Here is a 27,131-nt window from a genome sequence, read left to right as displayed (position 1 = left end):
ATTTGCCCTATGCATTTCATAATGTTATCACAGCAGGCCCTGGCAAAGGCAAACTATTGCAACCTCTCCTAACTCGAGCGTTCTTCCTCATTAATAACTTTTGCCATACTCTGATGTTCTTTGGCCACACATGCCCAAGATTTCATCTGTAAAATACATATTGTATTTCTGTTAATTGGCTCTCCAGGATAAATATAACAGCTGAAGAGAGAAGGTCAGCTTGCAATCTGTCTGAAACACAATCACCTATATCCAACGCCTCCATGGTTTACCAACTTTTTCTTGAAAGTCATGAGAGGTAAACATTTTGTTGGGGATTGTGGATGATAGATGGAAGCTCTTACGTGTGCCTGTGAGCCCAGAGACACCCTGCAGAATGATGCACCACTCAGCTTTGCAGAACAAATTAACACAGGAACTTTTACTAAATCCAAAAGATCAACAGAACAATGGTCTTTACAAAAGTCCCTCTGATTGCTTACAGAAATCAGCAGTAATAGGCAATCCTTTCTTTGTTCATGAATCTGATTCGGTGAAGATCAGCAGCAAACAAGGTCTCAGAAATAGGTCTCTCTGAGTACAGAGCCATCTTCTTTCCAGCCAGTACTCAGAAGACTCACACACAGAGAGAAACCTGTTGAAACTGGTTCTCCAGCAGGAGGATAGCAACAGTTATAAACTAATTCCTAGGTCCTTGGAAACTCAGCCAATCATTTCCATGCATTTGATTTTCCAGTTAACACACATATAGTATCTTTGCATACCACAACACATTTCACTATCTCCTTTGACAGTGTTCTCTTCTACGAGATTATTGTAGCTTATTTGGCATTCATTACTGTAATTGTAACTATTTATTTTTGCCACATGGGGCAACATTCAGCGCAAGAGGCATATCTGAAAAGGGCTTTGCTTTCTGTATATAGCCAAGTATATAGTAGACATATGAAAAAATTCAAAAGTCTTGGAATTCGGAAGAAAATCAGAAGTTTTGTAAGTCAGAAGTCATATCCAACGCATTTGCATGGCCCACACCAAATATTTTAGAACTGATTCTTACCCCATACTTTTCGTTTTAGTTTTGTAAATCTCAGAAGACTCCCTTCCCAAAGTCAGCTTGATTTTCATTTTCATAGCAAGCAAACAAGCAAGCAAGCATGCAAAGTGAAAAATAAAGCTCCTATTCCTCTGGAAATCACCATTAGAAGTGGGAAAGAAGGGAGCAGTGTTTTCTGGGAACAGCACAGAGCTCTGGGAGTTTGAATGGTGCCCTTCTGCCTGGAATCATAGAATCGTAGAGTTGGAAGGGACTTTGTGGGACATCCAGTCCAACCCCCTGCCAAGAAGCAGGAAAACTGCATTCAAAACACCCCCGACAGATAGCCATCCAGCCTTTGCTTAAAAGCCTTCAAAAAAGGAGCCTCCACCACACTCCAGGTCAGAGAATTCCACTGCCGAACAGCTCTCACAATGAAGTTCTTCCTGATGTTCAGGTGGAATCTCCTTTCCTGTAGTTTGAAGCCATTGTTCCGTGTCCTAGTCTCCAGGGTGGCAGAAAACAAGCTTGCTCCCTCCTCCCTATGACTTCCCCTCACATATTTATACATGGCCATCATGTCTCCTCTCAGCCTTCTCTTCTGCAGGCTAAACATGCCCAGCTCTTTAAGCCGCTCCTAATAGGGCTTGTTCTTCAGACCCTTGATCATTTTAGTCACCCTCCTCTGGACACATTCCAGCTTGTCAACATCCCCCTTAAATCATGGAGCCCAGAAGTGGACACAGTATTCCAGGTGTGGTCCGGCCAAGTCAGAATACAGGGGTAGCATGACTTCCCAGGATCTAGACACTATACTATTTATGCAGGCCAAAATCCCATTGGCTTTTTAAGCTGCTGCATCACATTGTTGGCTCATGTTTAACTTGTTGTCCAGGAGGACTCCAAGATCTTTTTCACACGTACTGCTATCAAGCCAGGTGTCCCCCATTCTGTAATTTGCCTTTCTTTTTTTCTGCCTAAGTGGAGTATCTTGCATTTGTCCCTTCTGAACATCAATTTGTTTGTTTTGGCACATCTCTCTAATCTACTAAGGTCATCTTGAGTTCTGATTCTGTCCTCTGAAATATTAGCTATCCCTTCCAATCTGGTGTCGTCTATAAACTTGATGATCATGCCTTCTAACACTTCATCTAAGTCATTAATAAAGATTTTGAACAAAACCGGGCCCAGGACGAACCCTGCAGCACTCTGTTCAACACGTCTTTCCAGAATGAAGAGGAAGCATTGGTGAGCACTCTGTGTTTGTTCACTTAACCAATTGCAGAGCCATCTAACCGTAGTTTTGCCAAGCCCACATTTGACTTAAGAAGGGGGTTGGTCTAGATGACCCTTGATGGTGTATTTATTATGATTTTTGTTTTTGGGTTATAAATGTTGTTCCTAATGCTTTCTATCATAGAAACACGGGGAAAATTTATTAAACTGCAAACAACTTTCTCTTTGTGGGTGGGACATTGTGTTATAGAACATTTAACTATAATATCCTGTTGCATCTCCACTAATTTAGCAAGGTTTGTGCCACAAAAACAATGTTCCCGGAGTAGAACAACCACTTTCAAAGAACGGACTACACTATTAAACAGGAAATAATACTTTAAAACCAGGAACAGATTTTCTTTATTATTAAAAAATGTTTATTAAAAATTTGCAAATTTATCAAAACTCAGTGGACATGAAACATTCTGAAATTTGATGTGCTAACAGTGGTAAATGTGTTCTATTGAAGCAAATTTCACCCCAATAGCTGTAAAATGCGGGAGAAAGGAGCCCCTGAAGTTTCCCTAATTATAGTAATTATGCACAATTACTACAACAAAATAACAACAAAATATTGTTACTCAAGTTATAGTAATGAATTGTTCACTGTAGAAACACTTTAGGAAACAAAGCACCAGCGCCACCCATTTTTTAATGACTTTTGAAACATTTTTTAATCGATCACACATCCCTAGTATATAGCCTAAAAATCGGATGCCCTGAAAAATTCATGAACATCCTGTAGCTCCTCCATGGTGACATGACTGCAATAGTCTTGGACTGCAGTGGCTCCCAAAGTGACCCATTTAAGGTGGAATCAGGTGTCAAACAGGGATGCATTATTGCCCTAATCTTATTTTCCATCTTCATCACTATGATACTACACCCTGTTGATGGGAAGCTTCCTACCAGTGTGAAAATCACCTATCAGACAGATGGCAAGCTCTTAACCTCAGCATATTGAAAACTAAAACAAAGGTCACAACAATTGTCTGCTACAGAACTCCAATATGCTGATGAAAATGTAGACTGTGTTCATTCAGAAGAAGTTCTACAAGCACCTCGAGACACTTTTGCAGAAACATGAAAAGCTTGGCCTCTCACTGAACATTGAGAAAACCAAAGTACTCTATCAGCAGTCACCACTAATCCATCTGCAATGCCAGAAATACAGTTTAATGGTATAACGTTAGAAAATGTTGACCATTTTCACTACCTTGGCAGCCACCTCTCCACAAGAGTCAACACTGACAGTGTTGTCTGAGTTCTACGAATGCAGCATTTTTTTTTCAATTGAAGCAGAGAGTGTTTGAAGATCGGGACATTCGTGGGGGAACCAAGAGACAGTACGTGTTTATAAAGCTATTGTCCTATGAACCCTCTGAAATGTGGACTTTCTACAAACATTACTCTCAACTTCTGGAATGATTCCATTAGGTTTGCCTCCAAAAAATCCTTCAAATCTCTTGGGAAGACAGGCGGATAAACGTCAGCATTGTGGCAAAAGCAAAGACTACCAGCACTGAAGCAATGATCCTTCGCCATCAACTTGGCTGGACTGGCCACATTGTCTGAATGCCCAATCACCATCTCCCAAAGCAGATACTGCACTCTCAACTCAAGAATGGAAAATAGAATGCTGGTGGACAGCAAAAGAGATTTAAAGATGGGCTTAAATCTAACCTTAAAAACTGTGGCATAGACACAGAGAACTGGGAAGCCCTGGCCCTCGAGCATTCTAGCTGGAGGTCAGCTGTTACCAACAGTGCTGTAGAATTTGAAGAGGCACAAATGGAGAGTAAAAGGGAGAAATGTGCCAAGAGGAAGGCGTGTCAAGCCAACCCTTGTTAGGACCACCTTCTAGCTGGAAATTGATGTCCTCACTGCAAAAGAACATGCAGATCCAGAATAGGTCTCTACAGTCACCTACAGACCTACCACCAAGACACTACACTTGGAAGGCAATCATACTCAATCATGAGTGATAGACTATGATGATAGCCAAGTGTAAAACGGAAGTAGTTATTCCATGTTCACATAGTATTAACATCCATTTGCTAAAGTTTGGTCATGCTCTAGCATAGCTCAAAAATAGAATCCAAGGAAGTCATGCAAAGAGAACTTTTACTGGTTAAATCACCAGGGACAAGTACTATCTATTGCCATATCATTCTTAACGTTCCAGAGATGTGAATGGGAGGCATTTACTCCTTTGGAAAAAGTAAAATGATGTTCTTGAGTAAATAGCTGGAGTTAGGATAAACCCTGCTCTTATTTCTTGATCCTGTTTGCACTATGTAGTCTTCAACTAGGTTTTCTTGGCTGCTTCTTGAAATGCCCCCTCATTGAATATTTGTCTGGCATGAAGATTGCATTATCTTGGCACCAAGTTGAAACCTGTCTGTTCACCTGAACATTTAGAGGTCTAATGCAGCTGTGGTCTTGTGTTTTGAATTCTTATGCTGTTTTTCTGTATTTTAAATGATTACATTATTTAGATTATTCTAAGCCATTGTATCCTTTCCTGGGATCTGTTGATACATGAGAAATATCAGTCAAGAATGAAAAAAAATCAGTCACTTTCATTTTCTCCTTCATTTGAATACTTTAAACATGAAATCATTTTATTGTGGAACAAGAGAAAAATCACCAAATTTGCTGTCAGGGGGAGATGGCAACCCTAATGTGGCCCCTATAAGATTGATTAGATCCATATGGGGTCAAAGCTGGCATTTTAATAGCAATATAGTGAAGGTTCTGGATCTAGATGCACCCAATATCTCACATTGTTCCCATTCTATATATAAAGCCTAATATGAATTTGGGGAAAATTTAAAAAAATCAAGAATTACCTGAAACAAAATTGACACCTATCATTCCTAATAACAGGGATCCCACTGAAGTCTACAGCAAGCATCTGCGTAGAGTATACAGATAAGCTTTACACCTCCTTGAGGTATTTGCAACTCAAGATCTATCTTTCCAGGCACACACACCTTGTCCATCATAATGACAGGCACTTCCTTGGTAATAAATAATCATGGATTACTTTTCCACCCTACTCCTTACTTTGACAGCTGAAAGGAACAGAACAGACAGTCAACACAAAAGACAATCAAATCCCACTGCAAAGCCCAACTCATCTACCATGAATGCCTGGGAAACCAATCTTTTTTGGGGTTGGAGCTGTTCATTCACCAAGTTAACTGCCACACACTTAATATAGAAATACCATTCTGCAGACATCTTTATTGCATTATGCCAACAGTTCAGTTAGCATAATTGTATGAGAAGAGCCAACAAATGTAATTTTCTTGTACTTAATACTTGCTCTGCTGTTCCTTTCAGCTCCTTCATCTGATTAACTAATGTGACTCAGAGTCCTTCCGAGAAGCAGCCACGTGGCACGAGAAACAGAACTTCCTCTGACAACAGGCTCCGAAAAGCCAGTGGAAATCACTTGTGGTGGGGGCATGTTGCGGGGGGGGGGGGAGTGGGGAGAAGATGGAAGCAACAGAGCTGGAGGTGGGGGGAAGGAAGAAAGAAACATAAGAGATGATCATCCACACAACAAAGAAGCTTGTCAAGATTGATGTTGGCCAGAGGAGATAACGGGCTCATGGTGATTCCTGGAAGACACAGGCATTGACAAGCTGACAACAGATTTGAGGGGGAAAGGAATCAAGAAGCCACTGTTTAATTGCTTAATGACACAGTTCTTTTATCTGCAAAATTTGGTATGAGCAAGATGCACTTCAGAATGTATGAAATGCCCAGGTGACTGAGGATCCTACCTCTACTTATATATTCAGCTGTGTATTCAGTGAATGGTAGGAGTGCACAGTCTTTTTGAAATATCCAATATTCAGAATAAGGACCTGGACTGGACTTTAAGGACAAAATGAACCTTTCTAATTGTGTTTCTGTTATAGTGGCATATCCTTTTTTTCCCAGAGTCCAGTCTGGTTTTCCAAGTGCATAAACTAAACTGAGAAAGTTGTTGCCTATATAATGGCATTACTGTCTGCGCCATCTCACTAGAAGGCATTTACACTACGCCAGTGGTTCTCAACCTGTGGGTTCCCAGGTGTTTTGGCCTACAACTCCCAGAAATCCTAACCAGTTTATCAGCTGTTAGGGTTTCTGGGAGTTGAAGGCCAAACATCTGGGAACCCACAGATTGAGAACCACTGCACTACACAGTTCTATCACTATGATTCTGAACATTTTATAGAATCTTGGGGTTTGTAGTGTGCTGAGGCACTAGAACTCTCTCACTGAGAAAACTAAATACATTTCCCTAAATTGAAAAGTCCCAGGATTTCGTAAGATCTTGCCATGGCAGTTAAGAGGATCACAGTGCTACAATTGTGTGGTGTGAAAATGTCCCAGTTCTCCCTTTGTTATGAGTGTCAGCTGCCTGACTTCTTTTCCTTCCTCAACTTCTATAGTCCAACTTACATATACAAGAAGTCAGAGTCTTGTGTTGATAATACTGTTTATAGTTATTTTTGCATAATGGAGAATAATCCAAAATATGATTTTGTTAACAATTCTAACACCTTTCTTTGCTAACAAACATACCAAAAACACCTTAAACAAAACACTCTGGTTCAGTGCCCAGACACAAACTGCATATTCTCCAATTGTCCCGATGACAGTCCTTACTAATCTGCAATCTGACTTTTTCAGCTGCATTTTAAATTGTTCCACTTTTTCACTTCTCCTCCCACTTTCCGCTGTCCTCAGCTTACTTTAATTGCTACAGACTGAGTTCAAAGTGCAAATGTAGTTTGTACTGAATTAACTCAGCAGGGAGGAAAGAATCTTGTCCTTCCCAGTAGATTCAGACAAAAGCAAACTGCTGCAGCTTCTGCTAGCTTCTGTGCTCTTCCTCATTCATATTGTTTGCCATCTTGACCATTCTCTGATGTTGCTCACTCACATATGTCCTGGTTTACCACTGTGAAGTGATGGAGGCATGAAGCTGCAAGGTTAGGAGGGGAAAAATATCTGAATAAAAGTGAGAGCATGAGCCCCTACTTTGTCTTCCGCACAATGCCTCCATTATATATCAGGCTTAACAAGAGACTTCTTAGGGACCATTTGAGGGCCTGTATCAATGGGATATGCATTAACTGATGGTGCTCAGTGTTAGACGACATGAAATGCAGCATCCCTAATCACACAGAGCCTGTGTTCACACTTATAAAAAACACTACACAGGAAGGATAAGGCTGTCAGAGTGATCCCTTCCCTTCGCTATGTCTGATTACAGACCTGTATAGGGCTTATTCTGCATAGGGTGATTGTGACTCAGTTTACACAAAGCTGTAGTTCAATTTCAGTTCCCCAGTTTGGCATCTGAACGGATGTTATCAGATAATATTATCACGGAGCTCACAAGAGTGTAGTATCATTTATTAAGCCAGGTGTTAAGGGTGGGTTTCCTGGCAAACGTATTTATTATTTACATCTGGCAAAAATCAAACAACCTACTCAGATGTTCATGCAAGTTGACCTCAAACACTGTGCTCGGTGAATATTTTGAATGGCCTCTCAACTATCACTAAGTAGTAGAACATATAACAGAAAATATATTTGCCACTGGTTGATCCTAGACCTTCCCCTGTGAACCAATAAACAAGGAAAGGTCTGAACATTATAAGCCATGGGTGGGTGATTTTGGCCTTTCAGATCTTTCACTATAATCCCCACATTTCCTAATCACTTGCCATATTGACAGAGGCATCTTGGAACTGGAATGCAGATAGTTTGCTATAAAAAGGAAGAAGAAAAGGAGATGAGGAAGAAATCATACAGTACCTTTAAGACTTAATTTTTTTTAAAAAAAATTACATGAGCTTTCTTGGACATAAATCCACTTTCAATGCAGCACTTCCAAAACACTTGGGAAGCCAAATCCATGGTAGCATTAAGCCAAGATGGCAAAATGGCAAATGCAGCTCAAATTCTAATCATCTTGAGTCCAATATAAAGAGGGATTCTCAGCATAATTAATAGCATCAGTATTGAAAAAGGGGTTTGCTCTGTGCTGGTCTGAAAATAGATGTGCGCAATAATCATGAATATTCAACACTTTTGCTGGAATTAGCTTACCCCCACCATTAGAGATATCAAAAAGAGATTGCCGATCCCAAGCGAGTCATAGATGCAATGTAAATTCCACTGAGCCACAATTAAGACAATGGATTTCCCCCAAGTGCATGTCGACATCATCTACTATGGTGCTCTCAGACTTTTTTCCCCCTGATTATACAGGTTTTCTGGGATTCAGTTAATGGGGTGGATATTTTTTTTAAAAAAAATCTCCCTGCTGTCTTGGTATAACATAAATGTGCCTCCCGGTTTTAATCTGATTTGTGAAGAAGGAAATATTACAGCCTGTGATCCATCAAAGAAGCCAAAGATCACATTAGTTGTAATTACTTTTGGCTGGCTTCTATTGATCATTGCCCTCTAAGGGATTCCACAGCGGTGCTGATATTGCCAGTTCACCGGAAGAGGGTTTGCGGGAGAGGAGGGGAGGGTGGGGGTAAAAAGAGAGACTTTCTTTGTCTCACTCCCTTCATCAAATCAACAAGCTTGGCAGGCTCTGAACCCTGCTTCTTGGATGCAGAAAGGACAGCAGGAAGCCAGACCATATCTAATGATCATGCTCAGACAGCGCCTATTTATTTGTGGTGGTGGAGTACAGGCTCTTCCTCCAATCAGGTCAGGATAGTTTACATAGTTCTTCCCAACTCTTTCCATTTTGCTCTTACAATAAATCTTGGCTAGCTCTAAGATCATTATCTTCCTATGTTATGGTTGAGCCTTCTGGCTCCGGTACTAGGAGACGGGGTCGTAAGACTCCTCGAGAGTCAGACTCTTTTGAGGAGCGTGAAAGGAAACGGCTCCGGGACTTATTTGCAGAACCAACAGATGAAGACTCATTTGAGGGTTTTACCGAGGGAATGGAGGAAGAGATGGTTAGCTCAGAGGAGGATGACATGGAGTGGACTCGTGTGAGGGAGGATTTGGGTGTCACCGGCAATGATAGCATGGGAGGCGATTGGCGGGTTGCAGGATCAGACCCATGGACGGGCTGGAGGGATGGAGCGGGATCCACAGCTGGGGATGCTGTGGGGCGTAGTCAAAGGTGTTTTAGCTCTGATGAGGATGAGGATGATGAGGCACCTGGAATTAGGATAGCAGCTGACAGCGATGAGGAGTTATGAACTGGGATAAAATGGGGTTTAGGATCAATGGCTAATTGCGTTGGGCAAGGTAATCTGCACAAACGCTTGGGCTCTTGTTGGGGAACTTCCTGAAGACGGGTGTGATTCGTTGCTGGATACCTTGGACCTCCGTCGTCTTTTTGACGGACATTAATTACCTACTCTGGATTGACGCTGGACTGACTGACTGACTACGACCTTGGACTATCCCTTCTGTGGCTATCGGTGGAACTTGTGGAACTTTAGATGTCTGCACTTGGCTTTCGACCTTGGACCGGATTGGGACCCTGCTGACCGCCGTTACCCTGATTGATGTGCCTGGACCCGGATTTCGCTCGTTGCACGGAGGAGTAAACAGCCTGAGTTACTCATCTGTAGCTTTTGAGTAGCAGAGAGGAATCTGCTGCCAGTTTTTTGTGTTCATTTTGACCTCTGTTTACCAACTTTTGTTTGTTTAAATTGCCAGGCTGAAGTAAGCACTTTTGATTTAATCCGGATTAAACTCCTGTTTAATCCGGTTTATCCTTTCGAACCGTTTTAATTCAAATGGAGCTGTTTCTGTTACTTTTCACACTGAAGACAAGTGTTTGCCTAGTCCTTTGCTTCCTACGGGCATTTTTTAGTTCTGTAACTTCAATAAACTGTGTTGTACTCTATTTGGTGGCGTTCTGTCTATGACATCCTAACTTTGTGGAGATTTGATGCCTGGTCTCCCCAGATCTAGTTCAATATTCTACCATACAACACTGTTTGCCCTGAATACTGTGCTGATATAAATCATAATGATTTTAATTTTGAACCCGAATTCTGGGGAAAAGGCAGGATATAAAAAAGCTGAGTAATAATTATTATGATGATGGCCAAGTTAAGCTTGAGATCTAGAAGGCTAAAGAAAGAGAGGTTAAAATGGTAGTAGGTAGATTAGCAATAGGGAGCCCCTGATGGCGCAGCAGATTAAACCACCAAGCTCCTGAACTTGCTGACAAAAAGTTTGGCAGTTTGAATCTGGGGAGTGGGGTGAGCTCCTGCTGTTAGCCCCAGCTTCTGCCAACCTAGCAGTTCAAAAATATGCAAATGTGAGTAGAACAATAGGTACTGCTTGAGCAGGAAGGTAACAGTGCTCCATGCAGTCATGCTGGCCACATGACTTTGGAGGCGTCTACGGACAATGCCGGCTCTGCGGCCTAGAAATGGAGATGAGCACCAACCCACAAAATTGGACACAATTAGACTTAATGTCAAGAGAAAACCTTTACTTTTACCTTAGATTAGCAATGTTGGATACAAAGGTTTTGAATAAAGGCTGTCAAAATTCCTTGGAAACAATGACCTGTGATTTTTCTATGTAATTTCATAATTTAACAGCATGGTAGAAATATGTGAAACATTTAGATAAAAAAAATACTGGTCTTGATACTCTGAAACAATCAACTCAAAAATGCATGTTTCATCTTTTTTAATTTTCTTTAAAAATGATTCTGAATTAAATTTTTATATTTTCAGCATAGTTGTTAGAATACTGGATTAAGTTCAGGGAAACTGAGCCTCAAGATGCCTTGAATCCTAGGCTTAAAGAAAGGCAGGGTATAAATCCAATAAATAAAAGAAAATAAATAAGTCCCTGCTCAGCCATGAAGTTCATGATCATATTGATTCCATTTCTACATCTTAGTTTAACCTACTTCCCAGGTGAGGATAAATGGGTGAGGAAAGAACCCTGATATGCCACAATAACCACATTTGGAAAATGTATTAAAATGAAAATGTATCTGGTCAATTTCAAATTATCTGCCTCGGTAACTTTGAAAATAAAAAATGCATCTCATTTCAAGTTGATGATACAAAATATTTCAAGTTGATGATCCAAAATGAATAAACAAATTGTATCATCTGTATTATTCTGGAACTCAGAGGCTCCTATATAAGGCTGCAGTTTTGTGAGAAAAGTGGCAGACTTTTGTAAAAATACACAGATCAAAATCCTCTAAAATTTTGGTTGTATTTTTCAGTACTGAGTCCTAATACTGTTGAAATGACTTAAAGATTAGTATGAAGTATATCAGGGAATTAACATGTTATTGTATTCTGAGCAGCTATGATTTTGGGGAGGACTGGGTTGGGTGAGGAGAGATGCAAAAGTGGACCCCACATGATATGGGAAACAGATGTTCAATGTACATAACACAATGTAAATAGCCAAGAGAGCTATTTTCTTTGCCTTTTATTTAGTGCAACCTATACGAACAACCCCAATAACAAGGAAAAGATGGGGATAGCTGATGAAAAATAATGCATGGACTTCAAAATTAATGATATTGGGAAAAAGAGGGCCAAAAGAAAATGAAAGAAATGAGGGAGAAAATAAGGGGAAATAAATAATTTGCCAGAGTATTCGGAGTGGACGGTTTTCACATCCAAAGACTCTTGTTGATGTATAAAGCTGTTCAGTGAGCTTGGAAGATAAATCAGAGCTCTAGTTGGCAATCTAACCTGTTACCAGATAAATACACAGTGGGATACTTTCACTTATTTGTACTGTTTGTTCTATTCCCTGTAGGTTGTGTGTCCCTCATTGTAGAAGTGACAGTCTCACATTCCTGCTACACCTCTGCAGGGATGCTGCCTGCCTCTGGTTTCGAAATAAAGCTGAAAGGGACAACAGGGGGCAGATCAATATTATTCTCTGGTCCATCAAAGTCAGGTGTTTACTTCCCTGGTTTGGTTTAATTATCCCTCAACAACAAACACAGCACATCAACAAGAAGGAACAGAGAGTAGCAAAGTGATGTAAGAGTTACCGAGTGGTATAAAAGAATAAATAATAAAATAACATAAATAAAATCAATCAGTAAAGCATTTCACAAGTAGAGAAGATAAAATTCCAGCATGACACAAAAACACACATTTTAATCCTTAAAGATTGATGGAAAAATAGGAAATTTTGTTACTTGCATAAATACAAATCAAAAGCAAGAGCAGGGAAACACCCCATCTTCAGAATATAGGATTAGATAGAGAGACAGGGATAGTGGTAGATATGAATGGACTTAGGATTAAAAAGCATAACATAGGGCCAGTTATGGATGGGGATAGGCGCAATGAGGAAGAAGGGGAGATGTGAACAGAGGTCTTGAATGATGAACATGTTGAAATTGTTCTTCGAAATCCAGGAATTGCAACTACAGGTGTGTATAGGTGTTATATAATAAATGTTCATGGGTTTTGTTTTCAACATCTTTCGGAATGTTTTCATTTAAGAATCAATAAGGAAGAGTTGGTTATATATTGTCACACTCAATCAAATGACAAATACAACTACTTGTACAATATAGTGGTCATATTGACGCCTGAGTACCACATCCAGAGAAGTATGTTAAAGGGTAAAAGGGGAAGATATTAGGAGCCCCTGAGTTAGATGGCCAACCTAAATAGGGGATTTGTCACATAGGTGGTGCTATTACCGAGAAAGCTTTATGTTCCACCTTCATCTACCTCATCTTAGACAGGAAGGAGTTTGGAGCAGGAACATGGATTCCAGATATAAAATCTAGGCAGGTTTATGTCAGTTCTAAATGGATCCTAGAGCAGGATTTTTAGGGCTTCAGGAAAAAGCCACCAGTGTGAATGGCGCCTTGATATAACTAGAAGCTTGAGTGGCAGGGTTCTTAGAAAAGTGCTATCAGAGCTCCTGGCTCAAAGGACTCTCATATTTTTCATGTCTGCAACCTGGGCTAAATAAAATTATGATTGTCACAAAATGATTATTTGACATTCCTACTAGATTTCCTTACGCGTTAGGGGCCAACTCTTGTTAGTTTTTCCGAGTGTGGAAGCCACAGTTTGGTGTCTACAAATGGCACCATCATGAACAACAGATCTGAGAATCAGCTCCCAAAAGTGCCATTATTCAATCTCAAAGTAATTTGCATCCCTCTGCCCCTCTGTCTCCTTAATGCTTAGCACAATAAATGTGAAGAGATATGAACACTTCAGGAACAAATAATCCTCTGGCCTGTTTTACTACTCTTCTGTTGGGGAATGGAGCCTCAAGTGGAAGTTTTCTTGCTGCTCTATGCATGTTTTATACAAGACACATTACACAACCCACTCTTTGCCAGATGTATAGTAATTGTGAGTTAATGTTCGAAAGCCAAACATGATACCAGGAATCTCCCTTCTTGTCAGAGCTATTGCAACTGATTCATGGAACAACATTTCCAGAAGTGCTTTTTATCTTGAAAGTGCCGCACAAACACTCTAACTAATGAAATCAGCAGAGACGGTTGTTGTAACATCTATGTTTACACCATTTATCATGGCATTAATATATTCTCCCAGATAAAGTATGTCAGTTTATGAAGAAGGATATAGAGTAAAACCTGAGGACAGCTGGATTACTCATTACCTGTGCAGTCCTGTAACACTTTGGCTATCATCACCCATCTGCATCCTCAGCAAAATGTAGCTTAAAAACCGTTCTGAACTATAAATCCCAACATTCCCCAGACAGCATGCCTAGAAATCTGCTGGTTGGGGGATTATGGGAGCTGTACTCCAAAATGGAAGCTTTACCAGCATTAATGTACCACAGTTGTATCAATTGCTTCCAGAACACTATCATAGTATCCCCTCTAAAGTCACTATCATTACCAGTAACATTGCAGCTTCCCCTTCAGAAAAGATACAGGCAGTCATCTTTGGAGGTGAGACCACTTAATCTGAGCTAGCTGTTTCTAGAAAAGATACAAATTTGCAGTAGGCTACTGCAGTGCTATAGATACAAGGACCAAACACCCAAATACAAAGTTTTCCTATGCGCTTCCATTACAAATGTTGTTTCACGTGGAAAACAATTCAACATATAAATTATGATATTAATATACTGATAGCATTCAGCCTGCTACTTCCTTCAGTCGGAAGGCTGAACAGGGTACTGGGTTACAGCCTGTGCTGGATGGGGTCACACTCCCCCTGAAGGCGCAGGTGCGCAGTCTGGGGGTGATCCTGGACTCATCGTTGAGCCTGGAGCCCCAGGTCTCAGCGGTGGCTAGGGGAGCCTTCGCACAATTAAAACTTGTGCGCCAGCTGCGACCGTACCTTGGGAAGCCGGACTTGGCCACGGTGGTACACGCCCTTGTTACATCTCGTTTAGACTACTGCAACGCACTCTACGTGGGGCTGCCTTTGAAGACTGTTCGGAAGCTTCAATTAGTCCAACGGGAGGCTGCCAGGTTAATAACTGGGGCGGCGTACAGGGAGCGTACTACTCCTCTGTTACGCCAGCTCCACTGGCTGCCAATTAGCTACCGAGCACAATTCAAGGTGCTGGCTTTAGCCTATAAAGCTCTAAACGGTTCCGGCCCAGCTTATCTGTCCGAACGTGTCTCCCGCTACGACCCACCTCGAAGCTTAAGATCGTCAGATGAGGCCCTGCTCGCGGTCCCGTCAGCCTCACAGGTGCGGCTGGCGGGGACGAGAGACAGGGCCTTTTCAGTGGTGGCTCCCCGCCTATGGAACGCCCTCCCCATTGAAGTCAGGCAGGCTCCCTCCCTCCTGTCTTTCCGAAAGAGGACAAAAACGTGGTTATGGGACTAGGCATTTGAGCATGAGTAGCAGCAAAAATGAGATAAGAATATATGACCTACTGACAGACCCCACATGAACATGGAAAGCGCCTTAAATGTATATTTAAATGTATAATTATGTATATTTTAATGGCTATTCTTAATTTTATTGTAATTTTTAATCTTGATGGATTTTTAAATTTGATGAAAACTGTTTTTAATGTGTATGGTTATACTGTAAGCCGCCCTGAGTCCCCTGATGGGTGAGAAGGGCGGGGTAGAAGTGATGTAATAAATAAATAAATAATAAATAATTCTTCATCTTGAAAGCAGTAAATCCCATTCAGATTTGCTGCCATCTCATCTAGGACTTCATCTCAAAGCAGTAAAACCAGAGTTTCTACACATTTATGAAATGACAACCCATGCTGCTCTTCACACAATTAAGTGTTTGTTTCTCCAAGGATTCCTAGACCAGTTGGCAATCAATTTATTTTTAAATTCCCTGCATAGAGATGGGCAAAATGGCCAGTTACCCCATGTTATGTTAATCCCTGTTGCCTGCTTGTAAATAAAACAATTTCCACAATTTTAAATCACTTCCTATGATCACAATGCAGAAGCTTGGTTAAAGATCAGGGTTACTTTAAAACCATTTCCTATGATCCAGGCTGAAAAAAAATAATTAAAAAACTGGAGAAACAATGGGAGGAAACAAATCTCTACAGTGTGATAGAAAAGCAAATGGATAATTCCTAAAGAAAGCAGATAAAAGGAGGTGTGATGGGGGTAGGAGAATCATTGGTTTAATTTCGAAATGGGGTGTTGCGAAGCTTAAAGGAAAACCAACGATCCCAAACACTTTACTTATCCCATGGGATGAAGTGTCTAGTTCAGAGTCCTGTTCACAGTACATGATTACAGCATTATGATTTCACTTTAACTGACATGGCAAAGTCCCATGGAATGATGGACTTTATAGTTTGGGAAAGCACTAGAGCTCTCTGGCTGAGGTTTCTAAATGCATCTCCCCAGAATTACATAGGATCTCTCGCCATAGCAGAGATAGTAGCATGACTGTAAAATACAGTGGTTCTCAACCTGTGGGTCCCCAGGTGTTTTGGCCTATAACTCCCAGAAATCTCAGTCAGTTTACGAGCTGTTAAGATTTCTGGGAGTTGAAGGCCAAAACATTTGGGGACCCACAGGTTGAAAACCTCCAGTATAATGGGAAAGAGCTCTAGCTGGCCAGAAAAGAAGTTTTCTAAATGGTAAATCTGAAGAATTCTGATTGCAGTATCAGAAAGTGAGGGCAATCAAAAGAGACAGTTGTAGTCCTCAGTCAGAGCTTAGAAATAAAGAAGGAAAAATAATGTAGTTACTTTTAATAGATGGTGATGATGGAATGATACGAGCATAATCCTCTGGTTAGAATTTGTAGCATTCTAGACATATTAGCTTGCAACTTCCAACATTTTTCACCAGATATGCTGGCGAGGGCTGCTGGGAATTAGCATGCAGTATCTGGAGGGCTACATGATCGGTATAAATGCCAGCATAAACACTCATTTCAAAAGGAATACAGCAATTCATTTTTTCCTTGCAATAAGTAGCAATTACTGCCTTTCAGCTAACTGTAAAGACCATTTGAGGCATTTTATAGAAATTTTGAGGGGCATTTTAAAGACATTATGCTATTCCCTTACTACTGTTCTTTTTTTAACAAAAAGGTAATGGGCAAAACAGCAAGGCATTGGGGGTGGGGTCGGTATTGTGACAAGTAATGCTACATTTTTTCAATGTTGCAATAAGTAACAAGAATGTTCTTATGAATAGTAACTTTCCAACTTTAGTCCTTACATGTGAGTTTCTCTTGTGTATTTGGCTGGTTTTGTTTGAACCATTTTGGAGATATGGATTTGAGTGGCCACTTATGAATCCCCTCTCCAAAAAGCACTGATGATTAATAATGGCTATAAAATAAATAGATGCACTATACTGAAACAAACTTTGACCAGATGGCCAACTTGTGTGTTTGCTTAATCTGGTGTTTGGAAGTTAATTGTTGTTGGGTATTTTCAAGGCCCCTTTCCTTCTTCTTAAATCTGTAAATTGGACCTGAACTGGGCAATTTTTCAACTACAGGATACCCAGAGAAACCTACTCCAAAGTAGGAATTCTACAATTCTCCTTCTCTGAATAGCAACTTACAATAAAATTATCACATTATAATTGATGGATTCACTGGGATACCTTATATTGGACAGAATTTGATAAAAGCAAAGTATTTAGGACAATTTCTTTTTATCTTTCTCCTCCTCCTCAAAATTCAATCAAATGGAAGTTTGGCTGGAGTTCCAAAATTATGCCATGTCAAAATTGTTGCTGCATTTTGTGGAACAGGTGGGTGAGGGGAACAGGTTTCTTTCAGAGATATATGAATTATAACAGACTGAAAGAAGTTAGCATTTGGCATGAAGACCTTCAGGAGCATCTAATCACCATAGAGGAGTACTTAACTATAATTTTGGGAGCTCACCTGGCCTTCACATACTGCTTAAGAAATTGCCTTAAAATGCTTGTTTCTTTTCAAAATGGCAACAATTCTGTGCTTTGAGAAGAGTCTAGCCTCTTTCGTTGTTTTTTCAAAATAGGGCTCTTGCAGTGTGTCTATTTTGTCAAGTGTGCCTGTTTTCTCAAAATATCTGTTCCCTTGTGTATTTTTCTTCATCTAATTAGCAATATGACATCCCTATGTACTTGGCAGAAATCTATGCTCCTGCAAAGACTCCAAAATATCTGGAACCATTTGCAAGAAGAAATCAATTTCTTACCTCCGAAACTAAATGGCACAGGATCCTGGGTTGGCCCTTCTGTAAAATGTCCTTCCCCTCTGCCTTTTTCTGTGAGCAGATTGCCTGCATCCGGACTGTGGTCTCGAGATGTCTTCTCTTCATTGACTGGAACACAAAAAGACACTCTGGTTTATGACTGTGTGGAGATGGTGTGTTGGTCTGGCAAAGTGAAGAGAACAACAGCTGGTGGTGGATCGAACAGGGCCAAAGTTTTGCAACCATAACGCATGATAGTGTTAAAAGGAAGGATAGGCTGGCATCCATTACTGTTGTGGGATCTGAAACAAATGGAGGGGAAAATAGGATGAAAGGAGGGAGGAAAGCATACTGAAGATGCTAGGAAGGTGAAGGGACATCACTGCTGTCAGAAAAAAATATATATTACAATGGGTTCTGTTTAATTGTCCGGTTCTGGCATGCATATTTTGCAGTGTTTAATATGCGAGAATGCAATTCTTCATAGCTATAAATAATTAAAAACCTATCCTCTTACAACTGCAGATGCTAAAAAATTCAACTGTACTGGCATTTGGCATTAGGGCACAAAAAGTGCAAGCAAATGGAACTCATTAGAAATGAAAGACAAATTCGCACATGGCAGATGCTATAGAGAGATGTTATAAAATAACTATAGAGGAGATGCTGTGAGTTACATGAGAGGAGGAACTGGCTAAAGGGATATTCCACAAAGAGCTTTATTGAAAAACTCAGTATTAGGAGAATCAGTAACAAAAGAAAGAAAGAAAAGGATTGTGTTCACATATAACTTTATTGCTTAAAAGTTAGGCATTAATTTGTAAGACACTGAAGCTAAGTGTAAAACTTGGAAAAGTATCTTTTCAGACTTTGAATGTCACATTTTAAATTTATTATCAAGTAGCCATGCTGGTTGGGTGAGTCTGGGGGTCCTAGTTCAAAAAAGTATCTTTTCAAAGTCCTGCTGGTAAAAGTAGTTAAATATTTCCCCTTGACAAATATGCCCAGCATAATGCAGTGTGGAAGGGGCCATAGAGTCTTGTTCACATTCGGAGAAGTCTTCTCATTCCTTTCCTATAACTCAGAGACTGTGACATAGAAGGTTTCCATGGCTGAGCAAAGATTTAAATTCTTCTCTCCCAGAGCCAAACTATAACATCATAATGGCTCTAAGTGTTGGTGTGCTGCACTCTATTGACTTCACCCAGGTAGCATTTTCCACACAAAAGATAAAGTTAAGGTTGCAGAATACAGTTAGGGCCAAATATGAGCTTTGTATTATTTGACTTGCCTGATTTGAGGAGACAGTACCAATTAAGCTTCTGGCATCTCACATTTTAAGCTACTTTAAAAATGCTCCTGTTTCTCCCCCCTTCATTTATTTTCCTTCTTTATCCTCAGATTACTTTAATTCCTACAGACTGAGATTAAAGTGCAATAATAGTCTGCAGTTAATTACCTCAGCAATGGAAGCGGTGAGTAGGAATCTTGTCTTTCCTTGTAGGCTCAGACAAAAGCAAGGTCTCTTAGTTTATCTGTTCTTCATTTATAACTTCTGCTACCTTGGGCACATTATTATGTTGTTTGATTACAGGAATTTGTGCCCCATACTCACTATTTGCATTGGAAGAAAAATTTCAATTTTCACCAAAAGCTTTTTAGTTCAAGCAAATGTGAAATGTGATTTCTTGCTCTCTGATAGAAACCTTTATTAGAATGCAGTGTCTATACTACTGTTGTATTGTTCGATACTTTTCTGCATATTATCCCAGCTAAATTACATTGATGTTATAGCAGCTTAACACTGGCATGAGTATGGGGGACCATAAGACTGTCTAATTCAAGAATGCTATGACTATTAAACTGATCTACCATATTCCACCTTTCCAGAATATCCCAGGTACTAGTCAACCCAAGATCAGGAATATTGCTTTGGCCAATCAAGATGGACTCAAGGATTATAAAAGTTTGGGATTCAGGGAATTTTAGAACTAAAGAGTAACATTTCCATTTCTGCCCTGAACAATATGAGCTGTATCATCTTTTCTCAGGCAACTTTGCCCATGATGTACCAATGTTCACATGTGGCCCACACAAGCCGTTGGTGTGACCCGACACTTGCCCCCCCCGGTTGCCCCGACACTTGCCCCCCCCTCCACCACCAGCTGCTTGCCCCTCCCTTGTCCACCACTGCCACTTGCCTTCTCCTCTGCCGCCCGCCACCCACCCTCAGGAAGGAAGAAAGGAGGGAGAGAGGGAGGGGGGAGGGAAAAAAGAGAAAGAATGAAAGAAATTGAGGAAGGTAAAAGGGAGGGAAAGAAGGAGGGAGTAAAGGAAGGAAGGAAGATAGATAGGAAACAAAAAGAAAAGGGAGAAACAAACAAACAAACAAATAAAGAGAGACGAAGGAAATCAGTATTCAGAAAGCATGATGTAGTGGTTTGAACCTCGTACTATGGCTCTAAACTCAGTAGGTGACTTTACACAAGTCACACTCTCTAGCCTCAGAGGAAGACAAAGGCAAATCCCCTTTGAATAAATCTTGACAAGAAAAGTCTGTGATAGGGTTGCCTCAGGGTCACCCTAATTCTGAAACGACTTGTAGGCACACAACAACAACAATGGCAATCCCATTTAATTATTAATTATACCTTACTTGAAAAGTGAGGTCCTAAAAACTTGTTTGTAGCCCCAAGAGGCTTAGCCTATTTGATTTTGACCCCTGACTACTAACAAGTTGTGCAGGCCTAGTCTTACACCAATTATTCTAGGTAGGGGCAACCCAGTGTACCGCAGCACAGAGCATAAATGAAATACTAATCACAGAAGCACTCACTTGTTAGGTAACAGTCCAGGCTGAGTGATACATTATCAAAAGCAATGATGGCTTCTGACCCAACTTTCCAGGATGTAATAATTTGAAGCCAAAACCTATGAAGAATAAGAGAAGTTAGCACATTTGAGTAGATACAACACTATTTCAATGCATTTCAACTTGGTTTTGCTATACTTAGCCCAGCCTCAGCAAAACAAAGAGTATTGAATCCTAAGAGAAATATGGCATCCTGGAACCAAACAAAACAAGAGAAGAGAGGAAAATTGCTTTATTTAAGGCACAGTGTCAGAGGCACTGTCGCTCTAAATGAAGGAATGGTGAATAATATTGTACCTAAATACTCTAAAGGCACCAAATCCCACCTGGTCTTGGAAGCAAAGCAGGTCCAGCTTTGCTCAGTACTTGGATGGAGATTGGCAATGAATACCAGGTGACAAAGACTATGTTTATGAAGGAGGGATTGGCAAAACCACCTCTGAGCAAACCTTGCGAAATTCATGGAGTCATCGTAAGCCAGCAGGCAACTTGCAGCAACACACACACAGTATGAAATCAAACAAGTTGATTATAATAATTCCCCACAAATAGCCTTCAGGACACATATCTTTTTTTCTCAGTAACAATGAACACCCCTTCTGTCCTCACCCCATACTCAGTTTCTCTCACTTTCCTTGCGTATGTTAATTTGGGATCACGTGCAATTGAGTGTACTCTGCTTCCTTTTTGAATTTCCTAGACTCTTCAAGGTCCAAAGGTTATTGGTAGGAGGAGAGGGAATCTAAAAAGGAATTTTGATATATTCATTTTCAAAGGTGCATTGTCATTTGACGTGTCAGCAGAACTGCCTAGAACCACATATGTCTGACATGCTTTTGATGTACCTACTGGATCTGACAGGTATTCACATCAAGCTTTCAAAAAAGCTTCCTCAAAATCTTTTTCTTCAAATACTTTGAAGATACATGTGAAATGACAGGGAGCTACATGGGGCCCAAACCCCACATTTTGAAAAAGCTTAACCTAACTTTTGGATATGTACCCAGTTGGAATCACAATAAACACTCAGTAGAATAGTGAAGAATTATGAACTAATGAAGAATTATGAACTATTGAGTAATTTCAAAGAATGGGGTCTAACTTCATTAGAGTTTACAAAACTTTGTTCATGCTTAACAGTCCTTTAAAAAAAAAACATAGGATACTTTCCAAAGCATCTAGCCTTGAGGATAGCCACAGGTCACAAAGGCTAGAAGAAGGCCATAGAATTAATTTTCTTGGCAAAGAGGAATCTGTATGAATCAACAGAACATTAATAGCTGAAGGCACACCCACGCACACTATCTCCCGTACAAACCCTATTGGGACAGAGAATTTTCTGGCTGCTAAATGTATCTACATTATAAACAGTCATTAAAAGAATATGAATCCTTTGGGTTGAAGGGAAAGAGTAGGGCAGACAATGTTTGTGCAGTATAACTGCTCAAAAACGGCATCACTACATCCAGTGTGGGTGAATGAGAACTTACAGAAAGATCATGACATTGTCTGTTAATTGTAGAAGCTCTCCTTTCTACTGATAATAAATGGAAGAACTGAAGCTGGAATTATATTCAAAAGAAAATTTCCATAGCACACTGAAAATCTAGCCTCTCATTTAATGCCTATCAGAATATTTGTAAAGAAGAGTCAACTCAGAAAATAAATAACATTGCTGGATATAACAGACAACACACGTTTCCCCTCTTGCCAGTTTGCAAGCCCATCTGGCACACTTGAAAAGTTCAAGAACCCACACAATGCTTAAGAATCTGGGGCTATTTCCTGCCACTTATTCTCAACTATGTCCCATTTATGCTTGTTCTCTTCCGCACTGCTTTAACCCATCCATCTTCTCTGACATCGCACGATTGATCCCCTTATGAGAAGTCAGATGCACAGTTGGGTTGAGCAGAAGCATAACTGGCCAGCTAAATGATAAATGGATGCTAGCTTAAGGAAAGCTGGTCATACAAATTGCCTGGTAAATGTGGTGGGTTAATACCTGCCCTCCGCTCTATCTCTACAGCAACCATCAAACTGATGGACTATCCTCATTAATTCCAGCTGAGATTTAGCAGATTGTACAATTTGTTCGTCTTGTATTTAGTAGATATCTTAGGTGGTCAATTAGGGAGTAAGGGACTCCTGCTTCCCATTTCTCATGATAGAAACATGGATGGGCGTAATCAAAAGCAATATTAAACTGCAAGAAGAAACCATGAATCTGTCCCACTACTTCTAACAGTAATTCCATATTTATCCTGTAATGGGACTAAACAAAATGCAATGTTTGTCTCAAACCCACTCATTTTATTTGAAATGCCAAAGCTTTCTAAGAAAAGGCCAAAGCTGATTGGGACCATGGTGGGTTGAAAAGAAAGGTCCAAAGAGGTCATGGTAAATGCTGAAATCCGGCACTTGTCATAATAATTTCCATAACCATGCCAATGGAGATTTTATTTTTTAAAAATAATCTTTGTTCCTCCACATAAAGACTCAATTTTCCAGTTCTAGCATTTTTTACTTTCTGCCAGACCAGGTCTTGAGCAAGGTTAATGGTGCTGAGTGTTCAAGATTGAATTGCTGTGAAATATTTTGCATTACAAGAAGGATCGTCGACAAAAATCCATCATTGCCGAGAGAGTGTATTTTTCCTCCACTCACTGCTTAGACTAACCTCAGAGTAAACTGAGGAGTCTGAGGAGATAGAGCAGGTGTTGGTATCACCACTCCAATGTTTTTCATGGATATACTTGTCAGATTTTAATTCAGCAATGACTGTGTTGCTTTACAGGCATAGATGGAAAATATTACTTTCTTGGATCATAATTATCAGGATGCTCAAATCAACATAGGTAGTGGTCATGCTAGCAAGGAGATTCTGGAAGGCATTGTCCAAACAGAGATTCTCTGCCCCTTCTTCTACCTCTGTTTATAAGATTAATGAAAAGCATTCTACAGCTGCAGTTGCTCTACACACATAACTGCAGCAATGAAAAAAAATGTGAATTACTTTCATGAACTTCTTAAAGGTACAGAAGAGGGGGTAAAATTGTGTGTATGAGGTTTTGAAGGCTCGAGGATCTTCAAACAGGAACTCCAGGTAATCCATGCCCATCAGCTATCTACTAGATGATCCAGGGAGAACTGTGAATCTTTTATCTTCCAGGTGCCTGAAGTTCAAAAAGATGAAGCATGAGGAATAAACAGAGCAAGAAAGAACATATGGATATGGAGTTTATGCAAGGATTTAGTCATGGAACATTAAGTTCAGGAATGATGGGTTGAAGTAGGTGGAAGCAAGATCCATAATTCTGGAAAATATGAACTTGGAGATCATGATCTCTGAATTGTTCTATTTCTGTTACATGCCATTTTTGCACAGTTTTTTTTCTGCATAATCTCCACTTTAAAGAAAATTTGTACAAGAATTGGACACTATACATTGAAATGTATGTTTCAGAACATATTTTTTTCTTTTAAACATGCATGTCCCAACTGCATTTATTTTAAGATACATATTTCAAAATGTGATGTCTTTGAAGGTATGCATTGATAAACATCGCATCTCAGAATATGCATTTTTGAAATGCCTATTGATACAACATCACAACATCCACGGAAGTGTGTAATTCAACAGAGAGCTGTTTCTGATCCTTATGTTACTCTGGGGAGGGGTATAGATCTTTTTCTGTTTGTATTAGAATTTGCAAAAATTGAATCCTTCACACATCTTTACCTGGAGGCAAGGGAAATTTATTTTCTTGCTGTCAACCACGCAGCAATGTCCTTGCCCTGACTTTTATGTTAGTTTATTTATTGAAATTTCCCCTTAAAACAGAGAGGAGTGCCCCAAAGAGCCAGAATTAGCATCTCCTCCTGTGATAGGTGGTGTAATGACAGGCTTCCTGCAGGGATTTGCTTTCTTTCTAGGCAGACAGGAAATATCTTACCAGGCAGAAAACGAAGTCATCAGGCTTTCTGCCTTTGAACTACTTTCAGGATACCTGTTGAACTGGAGAAGCTTAATATTTAAGCTTAGTATTAGCCTTGGGGTGAGATAGTTCAAAATACCAGAGAGCAAAGGATAAAGAGTACCAGTTAACCAGGTTCCTCCCCACCGCCCCCGTTTTTTTATTCTGCTGCTTGTTCAGTATCAAATCCCAACTTACTCCAAGCTGTCTGAAACTATTATCAAATGTCCTTTATTGTTGCCCTTGTTGTTTTAAAAGAGGTTTTCTACTCATGAGCTTTGTGTACAGGTTATTTAACTTTCCCCTGTATCTTCAGTTGTTTTATTGAATTGTAGAATCAGAGTTGAAAGGGACCACAAAGCTCACCAATCCAACCACCTGCCATACAAGAATACACAACAATAAATAATGCTCATCCCACCTCAGTTTAAAGACCTTGAAAGAAAGGGAGCACTTCCTCTCTAGGCAATCCATCCTGTTGCTGAATAGCTCTTATAGTAAAAAAAAAAAAAAAAGGTTCTTCCTAATTTTTAGATACAAGTTAATTTTAGGGAAACTCTTCTTTCCCATAAAACATTTTTATATATTACTCTTTTTTGTAATTTGAATCTATTTGTTTGCATTTTTGTTTTTGGAACAGCAGAAAACAAGTTTATTTCAACTTCTACATAGCATCCCTTCTGATATTTAAAGGCAGGTATCATATCAGTCTTCTCTCCTGAAATCTAACTATATCCAACTCCTTAAGGCATTCCTCATAAAGCTTCGTTGCCAAACATTGACAAACTTGAAAACTCTTTTCTGGACATGTACAGTATTATTAAGTTACAAAAGGACAAAATGTACCAGCATATCCTTCTGCCATCCATAAGTTATGAATTTCAGCACTGAAACTCACAGTGCTTTCAATCATGTGGGCACTAGTACTGACACAAATAATCTGGGTTTCTGTCCAAAATAACAGGTGGTTAAAGAGCCTCTTCTTTGGATGTTAGTAGATAAAATTGAAGTAGCAGAAAATCGAAGTACAGAAGGGGAGCCAATATGGTATAGTGTTTTGAGCATGTAATACAGTATTCAAATCCCAACTCAGCCATGGAAACCCACTGGGTAATCTTGGGCAAGTCATATTCTCTCAATCTCAGAGGAAGGCATTAGCAATCCTCCCCTGAAGAAATCCTGTCAAGAATAGGTTTGCTTTAAGATTGCCTTAAGTCATGATAAGTTCACCTTGGGGTCACCGTAAGTTGGAAATGCCTTGAAAGCACACAATGACAAAAGCAAGCAAAGACTGTACTTTTGTTTTGTTTAGAATTTCATCGCACTAGTGCATCTATCCAGTCGCTTCCTCCTGCAGAATTCTGGAGTTTGTAGTTTAGGGAGAGGCCTTTAAACCGCTTAGCCAGAGAGGTCATGGCCCTCACTAAACTACAAACCTCCTAATTCTGCAGGAGGCAGCAACTGGATTTGAAGTGGACAAATGCTCTAGTACAGTGGGTCTCAACCTGTGGGTCCCCAGGTGTTTTGGCCTGCAACTCCCAGAAATCCCAACCAGTTTACCCACAGCTGTCCCTATCATCGGGGTTTCACGAAAAGGCCAAAAAATGTTGTACTACAAAAGTCGGGAAGAGGCAAGTACAGGATTTTCTGACTCATGGGTCAAAGAAATCTGGTTGATTTTGGTGTTCTGCACCTCAAATTGAGTGTCTGTGGGACGTCATCATTTGTTGCTGTGTTTCAGTTTTGGGTTGGCCCTAAGTGGAGTTCACCTAAGTCCATGGTTCTCAATCTGTGGGTCCCCAGGTGTTTTGGTCTACAACTCCCAGAAATCCCAGCCAGCTTACCAGCTGTTAGGATTTCTGGGAGTTGAAGGCCAAAACATCTGGGGACCCACAGGCTTTTTTATTTATTTCGTGTCAAAAGCATTGCATAACAAATACTTTTTAAAATGATGGAAAAAAAAGGAAAATCACCAGCAACTAAATAGTTTTAGACCAAAAGCAGGCAACAGCAACCGCATTGTCCGTAGTTTTAAACAACTCCTCCTCCGTGCATGAGGCAGGACATTGTCGACAAACATACATATGCAGAGTTGTTTGTTCTGCTCCACAGTCACACAGGGTGGAGGATTCCTCTAGGTAGTGCCACCTTGCTAAGTTGCCTTTAGATCTGCCCACTCCACTTCTGAGTCTGTTTAGGGACTTCCAAGTTGCCCATTCTTGGTTTGCTCCTGGAGGAGGACCCTCATGGGGGGCCATCCAGTTAGAATTGCCAGGTTTAGCTGCCCAGAGGGACACCCTTGCTGCTGCTGGAGGAACAACAAGAGGAGTGG

The 27,131-nt window shown here is 40.2% G+C and overlaps 1 protein-coding gene across 1 annotated transcript in view; it reads right to left on the bottom strand.

Moving 5' to 3' along the window:
• Positions 1-27,131, bottom strand: part of alk (ALK receptor tyrosine kinase) — an 855,459-nt gene that overhangs the window by 84,636 nt on the left and 743,692 nt on the right. Inside the window, exons 10-11 of the mRNA XM_062973134.1 lie at positions 20,787-20,881; positions 17,954-18,079 (exon numbers count right to left, since the gene is read on the bottom strand). Of these exons, the coding sequence (XP_062829204.1) occupies positions 17,954-18,079; positions 20,787-20,881 (221 nt within the window). The remainder of the gene's footprint in view (positions 1-17,953; positions 18,080-20,786; positions 20,882-27,131) is intronic.

This window comes from Anolis carolinensis, chromosome 1, assembly GCF_035594765.1.
Source record: "Anolis carolinensis isolate JA03-04 chromosome 1, rAnoCar3.1.pri, whole genome shotgun sequence".
Lineage (NCBI taxonomy): Eukaryota > Metazoa > Chordata > Lepidosauria > Squamata > Dactyloidae > Anolis > Anolis carolinensis.
This window is presented reverse-complemented; position numbering and strand designations above follow the sequence as displayed.